The sequence below is a fragment of the Corticium candelabrum genome, chromosome 22 (genome assembly GCF_963422355.1).
Source record: "Corticium candelabrum chromosome 22, ooCorCand1.1, whole genome shotgun sequence".
In the NCBI taxonomy this organism is placed as follows: Eukaryota; Metazoa; Porifera; class Homoscleromorpha; order Homosclerophorida; family Plakinidae; genus Corticium; species Corticium candelabrum.
The window spans coordinates 2,292,767-2,313,244 of record NC_085106.1 but is presented as its reverse complement, the minus strand read 5'-3'; the positions used below and the strand labels follow the sequence as shown (position 1 = coordinate 2,313,244).

Sequence of the window (20,478 nt, the reverse complement as noted above, 5' to 3'; positions counted from 1 at the left end):
TTAGCTGTACACGTACTGTCTAGTCCCCGTAAGTGTGAACTCGGAAGTGAGTAATGAAGTAGAGGTCACACCAGGTGTGCTCATTAAAGCACTAGGAGCTGCTCCAGTTGGACCATGTTACACCATTATCTTAATTAAATGGTTCCAGTTGCCCATCCTTTGGTCTTACAAGATAATTGGATAATAACCATTGCTCCACCCGTTTAACTTTGATATGCAGAAGTATTATCCTTCCATTTCGTTGTAGAAAGGGCTTAGATAATTTAATAAACAGAAATGCCAGACCCGGCGGTTTCTAACGATACCGAGATCATCGCGAAGTCCAAAAAACAGTGGAGATATTGATGATTTTCAAAGTTCAAACTTATGGGGAATAGACAGTAGGTTCTGCCGTGCTTGCTTGCATACAATACTAGACACGTACGAACCATGTCTACTATGCAGTTTGTTTGAACCATTAGCGAATGAGCTAGTTGAACTATTCGCGAATGGGTTAGTCTGATTGTGAACTAAAAACTAATAGAAACAATCCCAGCAATGTCACCCATTCAAGTGACAATCAGTTAGGTAACGAAAACCAAACAAGACTCTGCTTTAGGAATCTATCTCGTCCCAAAATGGCTACCGTAGAGTTACTCAACTCGGTGTCATCGTCATGTACTAAACATAAATCAGACAAATCTTTGAATAGTACTGTAAATTCTTTTTTGACATCAAAATCATCCTACTTGTTCAGGTTCCTCCGAAGAATTGGGGCCACCACCAGGTACCTGTCGATAGAGTGTAGAGCAAAGTGTTACGTACGGGATATGTAACAAGAAGTAAACAGTGACTGTTGTGAACCTTTACGATCTCCTCTATCGACTCATATAGAGAGTCTTCTCCCTAAGTCACAAACAAAATTACTCACAAATAATTATTTAATTAATTTAAAAAGCTAAAGTCTGATTTCGAACTCTATTGTCGCCACTGATCTTCGATGGCGGCTTGTAACCGTCCCGTGCGACAAGTGCAACAGTTAAATAATGAAAACCACTTTTAATTAACCAGACTACTGTACCCTTAGCCCGGATATCCGGGCCTCCGGTAACAACATTCACCGAGTCGACCTGTCGAGAGTTTGCGTAGTCTCTTTGTTCTTTACTAGATTGCTCGACGTGTCTGTTTTCAAACGTACTCATAGCAACTAGATAATAATAATGCATAAGAGCAACATAGTAAATGAAATTAATCGTAGCTTGAGCACACCATTTTGATACGATTCAGTTGCATGTTGACCAACGGTGTAATGACTATGGGGCTCACTGCTGTAGACAAAACAACAGTAGTTAATGTTATTTTCACAACGCAAGACAGTTACACTGATCGAGATTCGACTACAGCAGACTGACAAATGGACAGACACGAACGCTGTCCAATACTAAAACAAACAAAAAACCACGACCCATGCATGACATCAAACATCTAGACCACAGTTGACGATTACAAATATATCTATTATTAAATGCATATTATTAACTAATAGTATTAGATACGACAGATGCGAACTTGTTATTTTTTGATCTTTTGGTGTGCGAGTTCCGTTGTTTCTTCTTCCAAACGAGCCACACAACAAGTACTGCCACAACGATTGTCAATACAACCACACTTATCCAAACAATGTTAGTGACTTGCGCTGGTGGTGTGTCGTCCACCGTTACTCCATCCGAGCATATAACGTCTGACGGTTCTAATGCATTGTTGTAGGCTACGACGGACACGTAATATGTGCCACTGGTGTTAACAGTAATCGGATCAATATACTGATTGCTTGTTCTGTAGATTTTCATCTTGCCTGAAGTGATCTGTTCTTTTGACAAGCAAGTGGTTTCAATAGCGTATTTGTAATGATGGATTCCACTGTCTGGATCACTGAACCCTTGCCAATGTGCACGAATGATGTTACTCTGCTGACTGTCGATATCCTGTCTTGATATTCCATTGATCACATGTCCTGCTAGTGGAGGACTGCCGTCTACAGTAATAGCAAGTTGGTGTGATGAAGACAATTGAGCGTCGTTTGTGGCGTTGATAGTGAGATAGTAAGTACGAGCGTGTTGGTCAGATTCACGCACAGATTGTTCCGGATGTAATTCTAGATTGTATGAGAAATAACTGCAGACGAGTAGTGGAGTACATGTACAGTTGGATGAGTCACATTCAGACTAATAAAAATACAAACGAGAATATATGATTATAAATATGTGGGTATAGTATACTATAACTAAATAACAAACCTGTGATTTGGCTCTGGTGATTATACGACCTTGTCCCATTTGGCTGCCTCCCCGGGTCTCTCCCAATGTCCAGAAAGCACTTAGAATTCCGCTTTGAGGATCTTCTGCATTAAAAGCGATTTTTATTGTACGCAGTTTTGTAGAACCGTGTAAAGTCAATCCCGTTTCTCTATCGCGTGTCAACTCCACATCAGAGATAAACGGTACTGAAAAATCAACGTTAATTACGATATTGTCAGTCTCACTGTTTCCCCAAATGTCGACCGCCTTTACCCACACTGTGATGTGATTTCCGTCGTTTGTGCTGGTAGAGATGGTGTAGTGTTGCCACAAGTCTAAACCGGTGGCTCGTGTCGGTACATTACGAAATGTGGAGTCTCCGGGTACTTGAGGACTAAGACCGTATGAAATGGCATACTTGTAATTGACTATACCGGCATAGTTGATCGTGCCGCTTAAATCTAAAGTTCCTGTTGCCGGTTGATCGTAGTTTTTGTCAATATTTGTTCTGAAAGGAGAAATTCGATCGAGCAAAGGATCTTTCCCTACAAGTGAGTTGTAGAAGTGCCCAGTCCAGTCACATAACAGTTGATCTTTGTTTACAGTCTTCCACAGAGTGTGACCTGTATTTACAGAACGTGGAAGAGATAATGGATTACTAGAATCAACCTTCACCGTCGATGACTCGTCGTAGAGTACAAACCGTCTTGCGATTCTGTAGTTACCTGCAACGTCGTGCACGTAGAGAACAATAGAGATGAGAGACGACCCTCTCAATTGCAATGAGTAACTCTTTTCTTGTGCAGCAAATCTTTGCCGATCTAGTGAAGAAGCTTTTTCGGATAAAGAATCTCCTCTGCTTTCCATCTCGTAAATCTCCAACGTGTATGCACTAATTCCTGATCCACCCACCGTATCATACCATCCGTCCCACGTGATCGTTACTGTACTTTGTCTTGTGACCGGCGAATTGACCGAAAGCATACTGGAAGACGTAATACCGGCAGGACAGTCGATGCTGTTGTCCACGCTGCAATGAACAGGAGCAACATGGTCAAATACAAAAGAAGCAGTAACCCGTGTAGTAGTTCCAGAGTAGAAATGCGTTGCTGGGGGTTGCCAAAAGACGCTCATGTTGGCAATGACGAGATATCCGCCGTTCTCAATGTTAATATCAACATTCAGTCTACACAATACATTAAGAACGCTTCTAGCATAAATTGTGTTCAATTAATTAACACTGTTATAATATAAACCTTTCGTTGTGACTAAATGTACGTCGTGAGAGATCGACTGTGAGCGTGCAGTCCACCGGAGAAGAAGGTGCGTTCTTTGACAAATCAACACGCTTGCCGACGTGCTGGCACAGCAAATTATGTTGCGAAATCAAGTGATATGTGCCTGTAAAAACAGTTATTTAGAACATACAAGACACAAAGAGAGAAGAAAACCTGTTTGACGCAAATTCAGTGTAGCATTCGTTCTTGTAATACCGACGCGATAGTAACGTATCCACGGAGGTTTCGCATAGTTCCTATAGTCAGTCTTCCAACGAGTAGCTGTAAATATTCTTGATCCTATTGTCGGACCACTGAATTCTGTCTTCAGTGTTACGATCACTTTTTTGGGTACCACATTTGTGTACACAATTTTCTGCTGTGAATACGTGTAGTTGGCAATCCGACGACGTGCAGTGTCCTCTAGACTAACGTTCAAGACGACTACATCAGATGTTCTTGTAACTACAATAAACAACTCATGTAACAATTCTAAGTGTGTGTTGTATCATGTGTTAGTACTGTAGACCTTGCAAACATTTTGGACTTCCAGAGAAGCCTGGTGCGCATGTGCACATATCGTTAGCGTAGTCACTGCCTGTACAATAGCCAGGCCAACACCAATTATTCAACCAAGAACAGCGAACTATCGACACAAATACACGCAGTGATACATGACAGTTGCGCTCATTGAAGTACGATGCACTTACAAACACATTTCTCTTTGTTGGGAGACATTTCGTATGCGATGGAAATCGGACTGGCATTAGAATGACATTTCCGACACGTGCCATTATGAGGACTCGTACACTGCTCCATTTTACAGTTGGGAATATACGGGCATCCTAAAACGAAATACCGTTTACAAATAGAACAAACGAGAATACATCCAGCCGTCTCACTGAGACTGCAGTAGTGATTTTCTCCATAGAATTCGTCGGTATCTCTGCATCTGCACGTGTTCGGATAATAACACGTGCCACCATGTTGACAGCTTGGATTACATATTGCTGTAATACAAAGCACAGTGAGAATTTCTTTATTCAAAAACTAGTAATTGAAGCTGTTTTTACACACCCTCGCTTCCACAACACTATGCATGAGCCTTCTGAAACCCATGCACGATAAGATTGTTTTAATACAAAATATAAACGCCATTTTGCTTTCTAAGCGCGCCACTTGTCTAGATTCTATGTAAAATCGTACAACGCGACTGTTGTTTCACGTGACCACAAAGTCTGTAACAGCGCAAAAATAGTCTGTAATTGTCAAAGTTACCAAGAGTTTACTTGTTAGGTCATGTGACTGTTACAAAGACTCGTAGCTGAAACTAACGATAACGGATTCGTATACATATAAACTCACAATCTATACACTGTCCGTTTGAATTCTTTCTCCATCCGCTACAACAATCTTGGCGAGTTGTTAGGGTAGAGTAATAGAAAGTATAATAGTAATATCTAACAATTCTGTTATCTTGATAGAAATAACAATTGATGCAAATTGGTTATACCTCGTTTTTCTACATCGGAAAAGGTCAAACAATCCACACGGATATCTGTACCTTGAACTTCCTTGCCTTTGAGTCGTTGCACTCTTGTAGTAATGGTATCTGTAAATATATTCACTACGCAGATTGTTTGAATAGAATTCTTTGCAATAGCTTACGGGCATTCATTTGGACCAGCTCCAGGCTGAGACAAAAAACAAGCTGCAAGAACAATCGCTGCTACGAAGCTAAATCGATAGTCCATCTTGAATTCACTTGATCTGAAAATACAGCAAAATGCAGTTTACATGGTACATTATAAACTAAACATATTCCACTTGCTAATCACACAATAATATATTGACAGTACATTTTCACTGGTGCAAATTAATGTACAGAGATGCATAAGAATAATGCACCTAACAATGCTCTGCTGCCAGTTTGGTCATATTGCATTAAATTACAACGACCGTGTGGCTCTATAGGTAAATGAAAGCTAAACTTTGAGATACAGTTGCTAAAAACTTGGATTCCCAGTATTGAGTTAAAAATCTAGTTCAGCCCAACTGTATAGAGTTCAAATACAAACCAGTAGACGGGTCTATAGTAGGAAGACAACTTTCTTATCATACGAGTAACAGAAAATGATGAGTCGAACGCATGAACGTTCATCAAGCTAATTCCTAGTGAAAGTTGAAATTTTGATTTACTACTGCTAAAGCCATTCTGCAAGCTAAAGATGAAGAAAAGTAGACGCCACTATAGTTTACTACAATTTTATCATGCACTGGATTGTGAGTCTTTGAGTGAGAACGAAAACCACGAAGAAGAATAACTCGGATACGTAGAATGTACATTCACAATTAAAGAAGAGTGACTAAATCAGAGTTTGGCAGGCAGTGCAAGTGCATTGTGAATTAAATCAACACAAACTCTGCTGATCAAGCGATATATTGTCAGTCAGTCTGTTAGCCCCGCCTAGTCACACGACTTAATTAAGAAACATCGCCCACTAGGCAATATCACAGATAGCAGAAAATCTAGAAAAACTCTAGCAAACCGTCGACAGCTCAATTAGACAACAGAGTGTACACCTTAGCTCGAAATATGGGAGGCATGCATGCAGAGACCATGCTTCACTACGATGTTGAATCAACTATCCCCACAAAGTTAATCAGTTGAAAAACACTTACACAGAAGAGCAAATTTACGTTACCAATGTGCGTTAACAACTCGCGCAAGAATTGTAAATGGAACTCGTACTTCAGACTTCGTAGTGCTATCACCTAATACATTTTTGTACATTCACAATCCTAAAAAGACCTAAAATTTACGCTCTACGTGAGGCAAAAATTGTGAAAACCTCAAACATTAACCGCCACGTCTTGATTTCAAAACTTTTAGTCCGAGAGCATGATCGAGACACTCACTCTATAGAAGGGGGGTGTTACTGCATCCTGTTTTTGATAATTAGCACTTCATTATCGATTGTTTCTAGAACAATAAGGCGACAGAGACTTTTCCGGTTACCAGGTACTGCATGTACACTGAGCATGCAGACGTCTATGTTTCAAGCCGATTGCACTAGTTATCATGGTAGAAATTGGTGTCGGGCAACGGTCTAGTTTGAAACATTTTCGGGAAACAAGAAGCAGTTGGCGTAGAGACTTGTCTGTGCAAACTAATAACATCCCACTAAAACTCCACGTTTACACCCTTTCTAATCTAGGCTACAAACTAAAAGGAATAGATTTACTGACGCTGCAGAGTATCTACGCATGCTGTAGTCACAAAATGACTTTTGGCCTTAATAATTAATAATTAAGGCTATATTATTGAGCATGCGCTTCGTCTAGAGACGTGTACTTACCTCAGAGGATATACACGAACGTCTCCACAAGCGAAAGGCGCAAACACTGCAGACCTGTCTATTCTAACTGATAACTATGTGACGAACATCCCGGATAAACACACTATCTAATCGTCAATCAAGATATAAAATTATTTAGACTAATTCTTTTTGACAACACTTTCTCTTTGCGACTAAACTGTAGGTACTGTATGTTTTTGATTTTCTACGAATAGAAAAAATTAAATATTTTTCTAACCGAAAACCAAGCTCTGTATTTAATTAATTAAGCTTCTGGCAATGAGCAAACTGCATTTAATACAGGTTTGCAATTTCAGCAAGTTAGTTAGTAGATATGATAGTAAATCGTGACGCAAAAACTGTACGTCACATTTTAAGAAATTGTGTATTTTAAAATTAGCTGGGCTTCATCTGCATGCATCTACTAACTAGACTGCCATGAATAGATGGATAACATCCTTACCTAGTGTTGCTGCACCCTAATTGGGACTTGTGGTACACCCATCGGGTATACGTTCCATAGAATAGATATTGCTGTTGCAACAGAGATGTCCAAGAAATAACCTCTAGACTATGTTGGAAGTGTAAGCATGATAAAACAAAATAGGCTGTGACGGTCCAGGCGCGGATACAGAATTTTTCGAAAGAGGAGGTCCAGTTGTATCATTAGCCACGCCCCAGCAGCAGCTATGTCTGTCTATGACCTACGGAACCAGCAAACTCACTTCAATCTGTACTAGGGTTAATTTTTAATATAATTCAGTAGATAATTAGAGGCATATTAGTTTAGAATTGAACGAATTAACCATCCATCAAAACAATAAGGTACGTTCACTTTGGTTACAGTGGTTAAAACTCGTCTTCTAGGGAATAGAAGCCCTCGATTTAGATTGCTACTGTGGTGGGCGTGTCTTTGAAAAGGAGGAGTCCGGACCCCCAGGACCCCTCCCCTCTATCCGCCTCTAGCTATGGCTGGTTTGGTAAAAGACGGCAAAGTACCTTGCTGTATAACTGCCCAAGGTGTGATGAATTACACAAAATGTAGTAACGGCTCCTACTCTTACGTTTCGAATGTCTAGTGTAGCTACTAAAATAACTTTAATTAATTAAGTTAAACCGTTGATAGATCTAGTACAGATTGTATATGCTAAAGTTTACAATGGCAAACAAACTTTCAAGTCTCAATTATAATTATGAATATTTCTAAAATTTAATTAGCTAAAATTGTCGCACTTGTTCGTACAACTCACCACAGATTTGGAGACTGACTTCATCCTTTTCTTCATGTCTGAGCCACATCAGAAGCGCGATAAAAACAGATTTGAGTTCACCTAGTTACTTTCTGTCAGCACAAACGGAAGACGCACTCAGCTCGTTTCATTTCTTCGCACGCGTAATAGTGTCGCCTCGTAAACACTTTCTCTACGACGCGCATGTGCGTGTTAGTTAAAGAAACACAGTTCTGTATTTGTGTTGACTTGAAATGACACATTTTACATGATTCATTACTAATTTATTTATTTATTACTAATTTATTTATTTATTACTAATTTATTTATTTATTACTAATTTATTTGTATATATTTGTATATGTTTGTCTAGTGTTTACATTTCATTTTTACGTAGCAAAAATAGGCGTTATAAAATTCTACAATTTATGCTACAACAGCCTTTAGAGGTTTACTCCTGCAACACTTGGCAATACGATCCACAGCTACTGTCTAGACTCTAGGTGTACTATGTTTGTAAGGCATTGTAATAATACAAATATATTCTCACAGTCAGCAGATTACTGTATGAATAGTTTTGATCTTCAACATCGACCATTCCGTGATACAATCACTATCCTAGGCTGTTTGTTCTATTAAAATGTAATTTTCATTTGATTGATATTACACAATGATTATACGAATCAGCAGGACAAGCAACACCACACATAATATGACAACGATTTGACTTAATTTACAACCGAGGCCCTCCGAGGCGTTTCTGTCTAACGTTAACTAAATAACTTAATTAACTAAATGATATTGGTAAAATTTGATGTCGGTTGTAGTAAGGTCAGTTTGTGATGCCAACATCGTAGAATCTGCGAAACGATACCGTAGTCCGTACTTCAAGAGATTCAAATATTGATTAATATTAAAAATATAATATCCGTGTTTAGTTAATATTAAACACGGTGAAAGCAATCTGTTTTTACAGTTTTACTTGAGTATATTAGCCACAATAAACTACGGAAGTCGAGAAGGGTCATGCTGCTGTGCTTCACGTATACTACATGTGCACGACCCCCTCTCGACTGTAGGTTCGGCTGTGTTTGATTCTATACACTCTGTTAGTAAATAGAACCTTCAAGTCCTTTGTCTGCTGTGCTCTAAACTATTCAGTCTACTCAACCATTAGCGTTGAATGTGAACTAAAAGCTACTAAAAAACAATGTCACTCATTTAAGTGACTATCAGTAAGCAACGAAACGAAAACAAGACTGTTAGTTCTATCTCGTCCCAAAATGGTTGTCGACATGCAACCGTATCATGTAGAGTTACTCAAGTCGACGTCATCGCCACGTACTGTATACAAATCAGATAAAAATTTGAACATTAATTAATGTAAATTGTTTAATTAACATCAAAAGCATCCTACTTGATCAGGTTCTTCCAAATGAATGCCGCCGCCGATATTGTTGTCGTCGGAGTTGGGAGGACTACCAGATATCTATATCATTAGAGATACAAAGTATTAGACGTGCGAGACAAAAGAAGTGCTTATACGTTTAGACATTGTAAACCTCTGACTTCTCGTCTAGCGACTCATACAGAGGGTCTTCACCCTAAGTCACATGCACAAGCAAAATTACTCAAAAATATGCATGTATTATATTATACAAAGTTGAAATCTGATTTCGAACTATTGTGTCGCCTTTGATCTTCGATGGCGTCTCGTAGCCGCCCTGAACGACAAGAACAACAGTTAGATAATCAAGCAAGAAAAATTTTGCAATGAAATTCAAGGAGTCGACCTGTTGAGAGTTTGCGTAATCTCTTTGTTTGTTACCAGATTGCTCAACGTGTTCGTTTTCAAACGTAGTCATAGCAACTAGATGATTATAAAAGCAATATAGTAATAATTTAAATTAAATTAAACGTAGCTTGAGCACACTATTTTGATACGATTCAGTCCCGTGTTGACCAACTGTGTAATGATTGAGTGGCTCATTGCTATACACAAAACAATAGTAATGTTATTTCACAAAGCAAGGTAGCTACACTGATCAAGATTCGACTAACAAACCGACAAATGGACAGACATGCATGCGATCCAGTATATAGACAACAGAAAAAACAAACAACGACAAACAACGACACAGACATGATGACATTACACATACCAAAGTTTGATTACAAATAAATATCTATTATTCTATTCATGAAATTTAATTCTTGCCTAATTAAGCTGTTTGAATATTAAATATTTTTGTATGCAAATTATCATTTAATGTATATTAATATTAATTAACTAATAGTATTAGAAACGACAGATTCGCACTTTCTATTTTGTGATCTTTTGATGTGCGATTTCTGTTGTTTCTTCTTCCAAACGAGCCACACAACGAGTACTGTCACAACGATTACCAATACTCCCACACCCATCCAAACCATGTTAGTGACACTTAAAAGTGCGCTTCCTGAATCGACGGATTTATTGCTTGTGCAAGTGAACCCATCGATTTGATCCACACACACGTATTCTGAGGCACAAGAGTCCGGAGTGCATTGGTCAATGTCTGAATGATTTGCGGACGGGTGATGAACGTAGATGTTATAAGCACTGGATGAAGTTGTGACAGACAGTCCTGCGGAGTTCGTAGCTTGCACTATGAAATAGATTGTTCTATTCTTTCTCGCTGTTTCTTGTAAAGCATTAAGAGGTATGTTGACACACGTGTCTTGCATTTGGCAAGAGCTGAAGTGATCAATTGTGGTGAAGGGAACAAGATTGTCTCTGTTTGGCTCAATTCCTACAATTAACAACACACACACACACACACACACACACACACATATATATATATATATATATATATATATATATATATATATATATATATATATTCAATGGCGATATTATATATACACTGTGTGTGTGTGTGTGTGTGTGTGTGTGTGTGTGTGTGTGTGTGTGTGTGCGTGCGTGCTCGCGCACACGTGTGTAATACAACAGCCTACAAACCTATCAAAGTCTAGGACAAGTTGGACTGTGCAATTGTAATAACTATAACTCATACCTGCTCCAACTTTGTATTGTAATGAAGCATCTTCTGCGTCTGTAAATGTCATTGTTGTCCAACTGACTGAAAATGATTCTTCTTGAGTGTTGTCGTAGACGCCTAGCTTCTCCGTTACACGAGGAGCTGTGATATCGACTATAATCGGGCCAACTGCTTTCTTTGTTTTCAATCCGACTTTGTTTGTAGCTTGGACAATAAGAAAGTATTCTATACCTTCCGTCAGACTTGCTATTTTCTGACTGTAACTTGAGATTCCTGTTGTGGAATGGAAAGGCAAGACAGAAGGAGCATCCTCAGACTGAGTCCTGCCTATTCCCACTTCGTAATCGTGAATGCCGCTCTCCTTGTCCGATCCTTTCCAAGAGACGGACAAAAAACTACTAACCTGAGTAAATAGATTCGGTGACGATGGTCCATAAGGGCACTGTGTTTGATGTGGTGATACCGAGGACACGTTAACAGAAGCAAGTGGATAAATGTCGACGTCGCTCACCAGAAGTGCATTCTGGTCACAAACGGTTTCGACGCCTTGCAGCAACTGACGTCGACGGTTTTCATCCAAAAGCCAAATTGTTTTGCTCGTGTTCTGTTTGATGAGACCAGGAGCGCTACGAAGATGATCGACTGAAATCTGTTGTATCGTTGGTGGTGTGTCGTCCACCGTCACTCCATCCGAGCATATAACATCTGACGGTTCTAATGCATTGTTGTAGGCTACGACGGACACGTAATATGTGCCACTGGTGTTAACAGTAATCGGATCAATATACTGATTGCTTGTTCTGTAGACTTTCATTTTGCCTGAAGTGATTTGTTCTTTCGACAAGCAAGTGGTTTCAATAGCGTATTTGTAATGATGGATTCCATTGTCTGGATCACTGAACCCTTGCCAATGTGCACGAATGATGTTACTCTGCTGACTGTCGATATCCAACTGTCCTGATATTCCATCGATCACATGTCCTGCTAGTGGAGGACTGCCGTCTACAGTAATAGCAAGTTGGTGTGATGAAGACAATTGAGCGTCGTTTGTGGCGTTGATAGTGAGATAGTAAGTACGAGCGTGTTGGCCAGATTCACGCACAGATTGTTCCGGACGTAATTCTAGATTGTATGAGAAATAACTGCAGACGAGTAGTGGAGTGCAAGTACAGTTGGATTGATCACATTCAGACTAATAAAAATACAAACGAGAATATATGATTATAAATTTGTGGGTATAGTATACTATAACTAAATAGCAAACCTGTGATTTGGCTCTGGTGATTATGCTACCTTGTCCCATTTGGCTGCCTCCCCGGGTCTCTCCCAATGCCCAGAAAGCACTTAGAATTCCGCTTTGAGGATCTTCCGCATTAAAAGCGACTTTTATTGTATGCAGTTTTGTAGAACCGTGTAAAGTCAATCCCGTTTGTCCATCGCGTGTCAACCCCAGATCAGAGATAGACGGTACTGAAAAATCAACGTTAATCACGATATTGTCAGTCTCACTGTTTCCCCAAATGTCGACTGCCTTTACCCACACTGTGATATGATTTCCGTCGTTTGTGCTGGTAGAGATGATGTAGTGTTGCCACAAGTCTAAACCGGTGGCTCGTGTCGGTACATTGCGAAATGTGGAGTCTCCGGGTACTTGAGGATTAAGCCCGTATGAAATGGCATACTTGTAATTGACTATACCGGCATAGTTGATCGTGCCGCTTAAATCCAAAGTTCCTGTTGCCGGTTGATCGTAGTTTTTGTCAATGTTTGTTCTGAAAGGAGAAATTCGTTTGAGCAAAGGATCTCTCTTTAAGAGTGAGTTATAGAAGTGTCCAGTCCAGTTACAAAACAGTTGATCTTTGTTTACAGTCTTCCACAGAGTGTGACCTGTATTTACAGAACGTGGAAGAGATAATGAATTATTAGAATCAACCTTCACCGTCGATGACTCGTCGTAGAGTACAAACCGTCTTGCGATTCTGTAGTTACCTGCAACGTCGTGTACGTAGAGAACAATAGAGATGAGAGACGACTGACTCAATTGCAATGAGTAATTCTTTTCCTGTGGAGCAAATTTTTGCCGATCTAATGGAGAAGCTTTTTCGAATAAAGAATTCGCTTTGCTTTTCATCTTGTAAATCTCCAACGTGTATGCACTAATTCCTGATCCACCCACAGTATCATACCATCCGTCCCACGTGATCGTTACTGTACTTTGCCTTGTGACCGACGAATTGACCGAAAGCATACTGGAGGACGTGATACCAGTAGGACAGTCGATGCTGTTGTCTACGCTGCAATGAACAGGAGCAACACGGTCAAATACAAAAGAAGCAGTAACTCGTTTAGTAGTTCCAGAGTAGAAATGCGTTGCTGTGGGTTGTGAAGAGACGTCCATGTTGGCAATGACGAGATATCCGCCGTTCTCAATGTCAATATCAACATTCAGTCTACACAATACATTGACAACGCTTCTAGCATAAATTGTGTTCAATTAATTAACACTGTTATAATATAAACCTGTCGTTGTGACTAAATGTACGTCGTGAGAGATCGACTGTAAGTGTGCAGTCCACCGGAGAAGAAGGTACGTTCTTTGACAAAACAACATTCCTACCGACGTGCCGGCACAGCAAACTACGTCTCGAAATCACGTGATATACGCCTGTAAACCAGCTATTAATTAGAATAGTTTACGAAAAGACACAAAGAGATACAAAACCTGTTTGACGCGAAGTCAGTGTTGCATTCGTTCTTGTAATACCGAGGCGATAGTAACGTATCCACGGAGGTCTTGCATAGTTCCTATAGTCAGTCTTCCAGCGAGTAGCTGTAAATATTCTTGATCCTATTGTCGGACCACTAAATTCTGCCTTCAGTGTAACGATCACATTTTTGGGTACCACATTTGTGTACACAATTTTCTGCTGTGAATACGTGTAGTTGGCAATCCGACGACGTGCAGTGTCCTCTAGACTAACGTTCAAGACGACTACATCAGATGTTCTTGTAACTACAATAAACAACTCATGTAACAACAAATGTGTATTGTATTATGTGTTATTAGACCTTGCAAACATTTTGGACTTCCAGAGAAGCCTGGTGCGCATGTGCACGTATCGCTAGAGTAGCCGCTACCTGTACAATAGCCAGGCCAACACCAATTACTCAACCAAGAACAGCGAACTATCGACACAAACACAAGCAGTGATACATGACAGTCGCGCTCATCGAAACACGATGCACTTACAAACACATTTCTCTTTGTTGGGAGACATTTCGTATGCGATGGAAGTCGGACTGGCATTAGAATGGCATTCCCGACACTTGCCATTATGAGGACTCGTGCACTTCTCCATTTTACAGTTGGGAATATACGGGCATGCTAGAACGCAATACCCGTAGTACCACGTATACAAACGACAGTAAATGCCGGCGCATGCATGTCTCACTGAGGTTGCAATAATTTTTTTCTCCATAAAATTCGTCGGTATCTCTGCATCTGCACGTATTCGGGTGATAGCACGTGCCACCATGTTGACAGCTTGGATTACATATTGCTGTAATACAAAGCGCATCGAGAATTTCTCTATCCAAACGTAACGATATATATTAGCGACTGCAAAAACTCACGGACTATACACTGTCCACTCGAATTCTTTTTCCATCCGCTACAACAATCTTGACGAGTTGCTCGGTTAGAGTAATAGGAAGTATAATAATAATATCTAGATAATTATGTTAGAGTGATAAATATATTAACATCGATGCAAAATAATTATACCTCGTTTTTGTACATCGACCGAGTTTCCAAAAACCACATTTATAATAGTACTTTGCACTCCCTGTGCTTCGACTCGCTGCAGTCGTGTAGTAATCGTATCTGTGAATTGATTGGTTTGCTAGAGATTGTTTGAATGGAATTGTTTGCTGCATGCAGCTCACGCGCATTCATTCGGACCAGCTCTTGACTGAGACAGAAAACAAGCTGCAAGAGCAATCGCTGCTAGGAAAGGTAAACGATAGTCCATCTTGAATACAATTGATCTGAAAGTACACTTAGGTATAGTATCAGCAATAATAATTATATAAATTATAATAAATAAATAAATAAAAAAATTTAAAAATAGTAAAATAAATAAATAAATAAATAAATAATAAATAAATAAATAAATAATAAATAAATAAATAAATAATAAATAAATAAATAAATAAATAAATAAATAATAAATAAATAAATAAGTAAACAAAATAAATAAATAATAAATAATAAATACAAGTTTACGTAAAATAGAGAACACGTGCTAATTATAACTAGAGAATGATATTTGACATTAGATTCTCACTGGTGCGAATTCATGTAAGGATGCATAGGGACAATGCATACTCTGCCGTATTTTACAACGACAACGTGACTGTTGCCTGTAGTTTGAGATCGACGGAAACGTGCACGATCGCTGTAAATGAGACGCACACTAGTTCTAAAAGGGCGGTGCATGTGCTGTTGATGATAACTTAGCACTTCGTTAGTGATTCTTTCAAGAACACTATAGGAAGTACTGTGTCACAAAGACTACAAGCAGACATCCATTTCAAGCAAATTCAAGCCGATTTACATTACCAGAGTAGAAACTGGTGTCGGGCAACAATCTGCATAAAACGTTTTCGGGCTACAAGAAAAGTCGACACACAACCTCGTCTCCGTCTGTAAGGTAAAACGTTTCCAACTCTTGCACAACATCTCACTGTAACTCTAAGTTTACTTACAGTGCAACGATATGACGTATTCGGGTAACTAGACTGGAAGCGACTTTAAACAGAGCACTTCGCAGTTCCAGTTTAGTTCGTCATCTAGAGTTGCTAAATACGTGACAAACATCCCGGATAAACCCATTTTCTAATGCAGTGAATCAAGACATTGCTGTTATTTAGAGAAACTGTTTTTGACGACATTTTCTCTTTACGATCAAATTGTAGGTACGTAAATTTTTTGATTTTCTATCAATAAAACAAGCAAAATATTTTTCTAAATAACCAAGATGTACGTAGGCTTCTGGTAAATCAGCAAACTGCATTACAACTTTTTAATTCCAGCGAGTTGGTAGATCTGATAGTAAATCCTGACGCAAATACTATACGTCACATTTTAAGAATTTTTGTATTAATTGATTAATTAATTAACTCAGTAGTTTCATCTGCAAGAATTGACTGAGTGCCAGACAAATATATCCGTAGGTCCATCTGGTACGTTCCCTAGACATTGCCGTTGTACATGCATTTACCAAACGAGCTGACCAAGGAATGTCTCTAGACTATGTTGGAAACAACAGCACGATAAAGTAATTTATAAGTAAAAGGCGGCAAAGTATCTTGTCGTATCACTGCCCAAAGTGTGATTACAAAATTAATTAAACCACAATAATATTTATTGGGAAAGGACATCGAGACCCTTCAATTTCTGCAGCAACCGACAATGATCAACTGTATCAAAAGCTTTGGTGATGAGCAAGACCACGGCTACAGAGAACAGGGACCCATCTTTGGCTGACAGGAGATCGTTGACAAGCGTGCCACAAGCGTGTAGCCTCGCGAGCCAAACCACTGCGTAACCTCGCGTGCTGTCGCCGCTCGCACGTGAGAGGAGGTGCTTAAGCCGGAACTGCTCGCACCTCCTAGCTCCTGTCACGTGCGAGCAGGCGAACAATACAGTACGTGAGCTCGCGCAATGACAACGGGGAGAGGTGTCCGGATCTCGGAGGTCCGGGCTAGGGAGGTTCGAGTGTACTGACACACTAATATCGCTGGTAATATATACCGTATATCATCAGATTGTTGCTAGATGAGCAAACAATGACACTCGTTGGCATGACTACGAGTCTCTCTAGCAGCTACTACGGCTTTCAGTCTTGTCAGCTACATGCATCTTACCTACGGGTAAGTAAGGGGTTAGATACACATTCTACTCTACTGGTGCTGGTGTGTCGCCCACCGTCACTCCATTCGAGCATACAACGTCTGACGGTTACTTGGGTGTAGATGAGAGTAACGGTATTCAGCACAGCATGATGCGGGAGAGACGCCGTCGTGAGTACTTCCGCAGAGTGAAGGTGGTTCTCCGGACTGAGTTGTATGGTCGGGACAAGATTCTAGCCATCAATGGGTTTGCACTACCGGTTCTCACTTACGGTTTTGGCGTCATTCATTGGGGGTGCATGGACCTGCAGCAGCTCGATCGACGGACCAGAAAGCTCCTCTCTATGCACGGTGTCCACCATTCTTCTGCAGACGTTGACCGACTGTACGCTCCTTGCAGTGATGGGGGTAGGGGGTTACAACAGATCGAGTCGACGTATCGATCTTGTATTGTGAGGCTGAACTGTTACCTTGCTGACAGTTCTGATCCTTTCATACAGATGATACGGGAGTGTGACTCCGAAAAATCTTCACACTCGATCGAGCGCATGGCTTGTCGCTTTACTGCACAGCTGCAGAGGAGTCTTGCTTCGGACGACAAGTCGCAGAGCTTACACAGAAATGCATCTATTTCGGTTGAAGGTGGCTTCGAGCAAGCGCCTAAACAGATGCGAGACATTACCGTACGTGTTGCAATTCTCTTCGTGTGCGGTCCTGGAGTGGGAAGCCTATGCGCGGGCTGTATCGCCGTCTCACTGAGCAACCGCCTGTGAACATGAAAGAGACCAACAAATGGCTAACGAGTGGAAATGTAAGTTAATACTTCATTGTTGTCACTGAGCTGCAACGGTGTCTCTTTAATGTCCTGTACAAGTACACAGCAACAGTTGTTGAGCAAACAAGACCGTTCCAATCAGCATGCATCAAGTCGACCTGATCAAACTCGACGATATCAGGTTGCTCCGGGCGCTCACCAGGTTCCTCAGTACAATGAGGTGGAAGTGGAGTCATAGGCACTAAATAAATGGTAATTGAATAATTAATACAGGAGAAGACACTATAAATTGTGTTGTGCACACCGTCTTCATGCTTTCCAGTATCATCGCTATGAAGGATGACACCACTTTCAGACATACCGCTACACAAACACAATGACGTTTCCATATAGCTAGAGAAATATGATAGCTACACCGATTACTGATGGATCAATGAAGATCATTCGAGAAAAGAACTGAAGGGATTGACAAAGCGGTTCGTGCATCAAATGCAAGTACGTTTTGGCAATACTCCTCCAATAACAGTTTTGTTCTATGTGAAGCACGGCGAAGGATCAAATCTATTAGGAATGGACTGGGTAAGGAAAACAGGTCTTTCTCAAGTATGTATTACATTTCTCAGATCTTTCACCAGTCAACAAGTAGCTTTTTCTGTTGAAAGACCGATGCAGTTTCAATGTCGGTTAAAGCGTTTGAAATGGTGCCTTTAAAGGATATCAAGTTGCCTGACGCGTTTCTGAGTCTCTGTGTATTCTTTGATAGTTTCGGTTTCCCCAACGCTACCCAAGACTTCTCATTCAGCAATGACATATCTGCGCCAGTGTCTACTTGAAATTTAATCTGTTTGTGAAAAAACATCGACGACCAGTTTGTTTCTAGTGAATGGACATTTTCAGCCATTGCAACCTCTTTGCACACAGACTTGATATCTTGTTCTGATGAGTCCGAATTATTTGCACTGCTATCATTAGACTCTGAACGTTTTGCTTCAGCTACTTTCCTTTTACTGTTTCTTCTTAGTTTTCTAATATTGGTTTCTGCGAGCTGGTAAACTTCTGACATCCAGTCTTTAGATTACCGTAACTGTCACACTCCGTGCAAAATAACAATCTTCGATGATCTTTCAAGGAGCACTCAAAACTATAATGGTCTTTGACACCACAGATATAACAGAAGCCTCTTCTCGTTTTAGGCTTTCTTTATCTGATCTAATTTTATACTGTGTCTTTTATCTACGAACTGAACTGATTGATCATAACTGTCTCGTGTAACTAAGACATTGTCCTTAGCTCCTTCAAATACTAAAGCATCTGCAAAAACTTGTTCCAGACTCCTACTAAGTAAGTCATCTTTCTCGTAAAACTTTTCCAACATCTGATCTTTTCGAAGGCCAGCAACAAATATATCACGAATGCGACCATCATACTCAGCAGCAGTAAACTGGCAGTTGGCAGCTATTTGCTTTAGCCCATCAAAATACAACTGCACCGCTTCACCCTGCTGTTGTTGACGATGATGTAGGCGCAGCACTCTCTCAACCATTACATTTACTTTGCGACAAAAGAAAGATCTAACCTGTTCAACCAGTTCATCCGTAATATAGTCACTAAACTCTTTCGGAAGAATAGAATTCTCCAAGCGAAGGCGTAGTTCTTCATGAAGGCACTTAGCTAATGAGCAGGTTTCGTTTAGTCGCTTGATTGCTAGTATGATCGTTCTCTGCCAACTGCACAAAAAATTGAAGAACTGTCTTACCCAACTGTCAAAACGTCAAAGGGAGTCTTCGTTTTCCTCTTCTTTGAACGAGCCAATAGATCTACAAAGTCTCTCAAATGAATGGAATCCTAGAACCGGCTTTGCCATTTCGTTCTAGCGCAACACAAACGGTTCGCAGCGCCAACCTGTAGCGAGGTGACACAGAGACAACACACAAAGTATACTAACTAACACAACTCGCAAATCCTTGTTAAAATAATGACTGCAAAATACCGGTCATTAATATCTATATAGTTACTACAATAACTATGGTACTACAATGTGCGCAAAACCATAGATTATATTATAAATGATATTGTAAATGGTACAGCTCCAGCGTTAGCATTTTGACACCTATAGTCGGCGTCTTCTCGCGAGCGTCGTCAGCTTCATATTGTAAACTAGGCTTAGTAAAAGAGGTTTGAGTGTTTAGCATACCAATATCACAAAGGCAATTCACGACGAGAGGTAAAACCAGAACCTCTCGACCAAGAATTCGTGTATCTTGAAAATACTCTTAATAATAAAGTAGAAATAACACATTCCTTATTATTATAATTTATGTAATCAAAAATCTGCTTTAGTTAACTAAACCACTTTAATTAATTAAACACTTATTAATTAATAAATTCCAAATATTTAGATGACTCACCAATGAAGATGTGAAAAATACAGTTGAGCAATACACCAGTATTTTTCTCTACACAGAGCATCTCTACGCATGCATTGTGAAACAAATTCATGCTAAGTGAGTCAGTTCGGATCGACGTCGAATCTTTCTGCACTAAACGAACCCACCTTGTCCATTGTCACGAGCTGGACGACGAGTGACGACAATGTAGGTACAGC

At 40.0% G+C, this 20,478-nt stretch overlaps 2 protein-coding genes across 2 annotated transcripts; both read right to left on the bottom strand.

Moving 5' to 3' along the window:
* Positions 1-432: 432 nt before the first annotated feature.
* On the bottom strand, positions 433-8,211 carry LOC134197686 (uncharacterized). Its single transcript, XM_062667032.1, has 17 exons — positions 8,146-8,211; positions 6,913-6,986; positions 5,222-5,323; positions 5,067-5,165; positions 4,919-5,013; positions 4,456-4,563; positions 4,264-4,398; positions 4,083-4,199; positions 3,728-4,018; positions 3,533-3,677; positions 2,277-3,462; positions 1,549-2,204; positions 1,249-1,307; positions 1,110-1,186; positions 844-885; positions 729-770; positions 433-660 (listed from the first exon to the last, which is right to left on the bottom strand). The coding sequence occupies exons 1-17, from the start codon at positions 8,209-8,211 to the stop codon at positions 637-639; spliced, it is 3,318 nt and encodes a 1,105-aa protein (XP_062523016.1). The 3' UTR covers positions 433-636.
* A 1,039-nt stretch (positions 8,212-9,250) lies between these two features.
* On the bottom strand, positions 9,251-16,055 carry LOC134197275 (uncharacterized). The gene is made up of 19 exons (XM_062666564.1): positions 15,953-16,055; positions 15,807-15,890; positions 15,131-15,232; positions 14,970-15,068; positions 14,819-14,913; positions 14,638-14,745; positions 14,436-14,570; positions 14,255-14,371; positions 13,908-14,198; positions 13,706-13,850; positions 12,450-13,635; positions 11,201-12,377; positions 10,462-10,933; positions 10,075-10,133; positions 9,935-10,011; positions 9,824-9,865; positions 9,704-9,745; positions 9,559-9,630; positions 9,251-9,485 (listed from the first exon to the last, which is right to left on the bottom strand). The coding sequence occupies exons 3-19, from the start codon at positions 15,214-15,216 to the stop codon at positions 9,462-9,464; spliced, it is 4,227 nt and encodes a 1,408-aa protein (XP_062522548.1). The 5' UTR covers positions 15,217-15,232; positions 15,807-15,890; positions 15,953-16,055; the 3' UTR covers positions 9,251-9,461.
* Between the last annotated feature and the right edge of the window lie 4,423 nt (positions 16,056-20,478).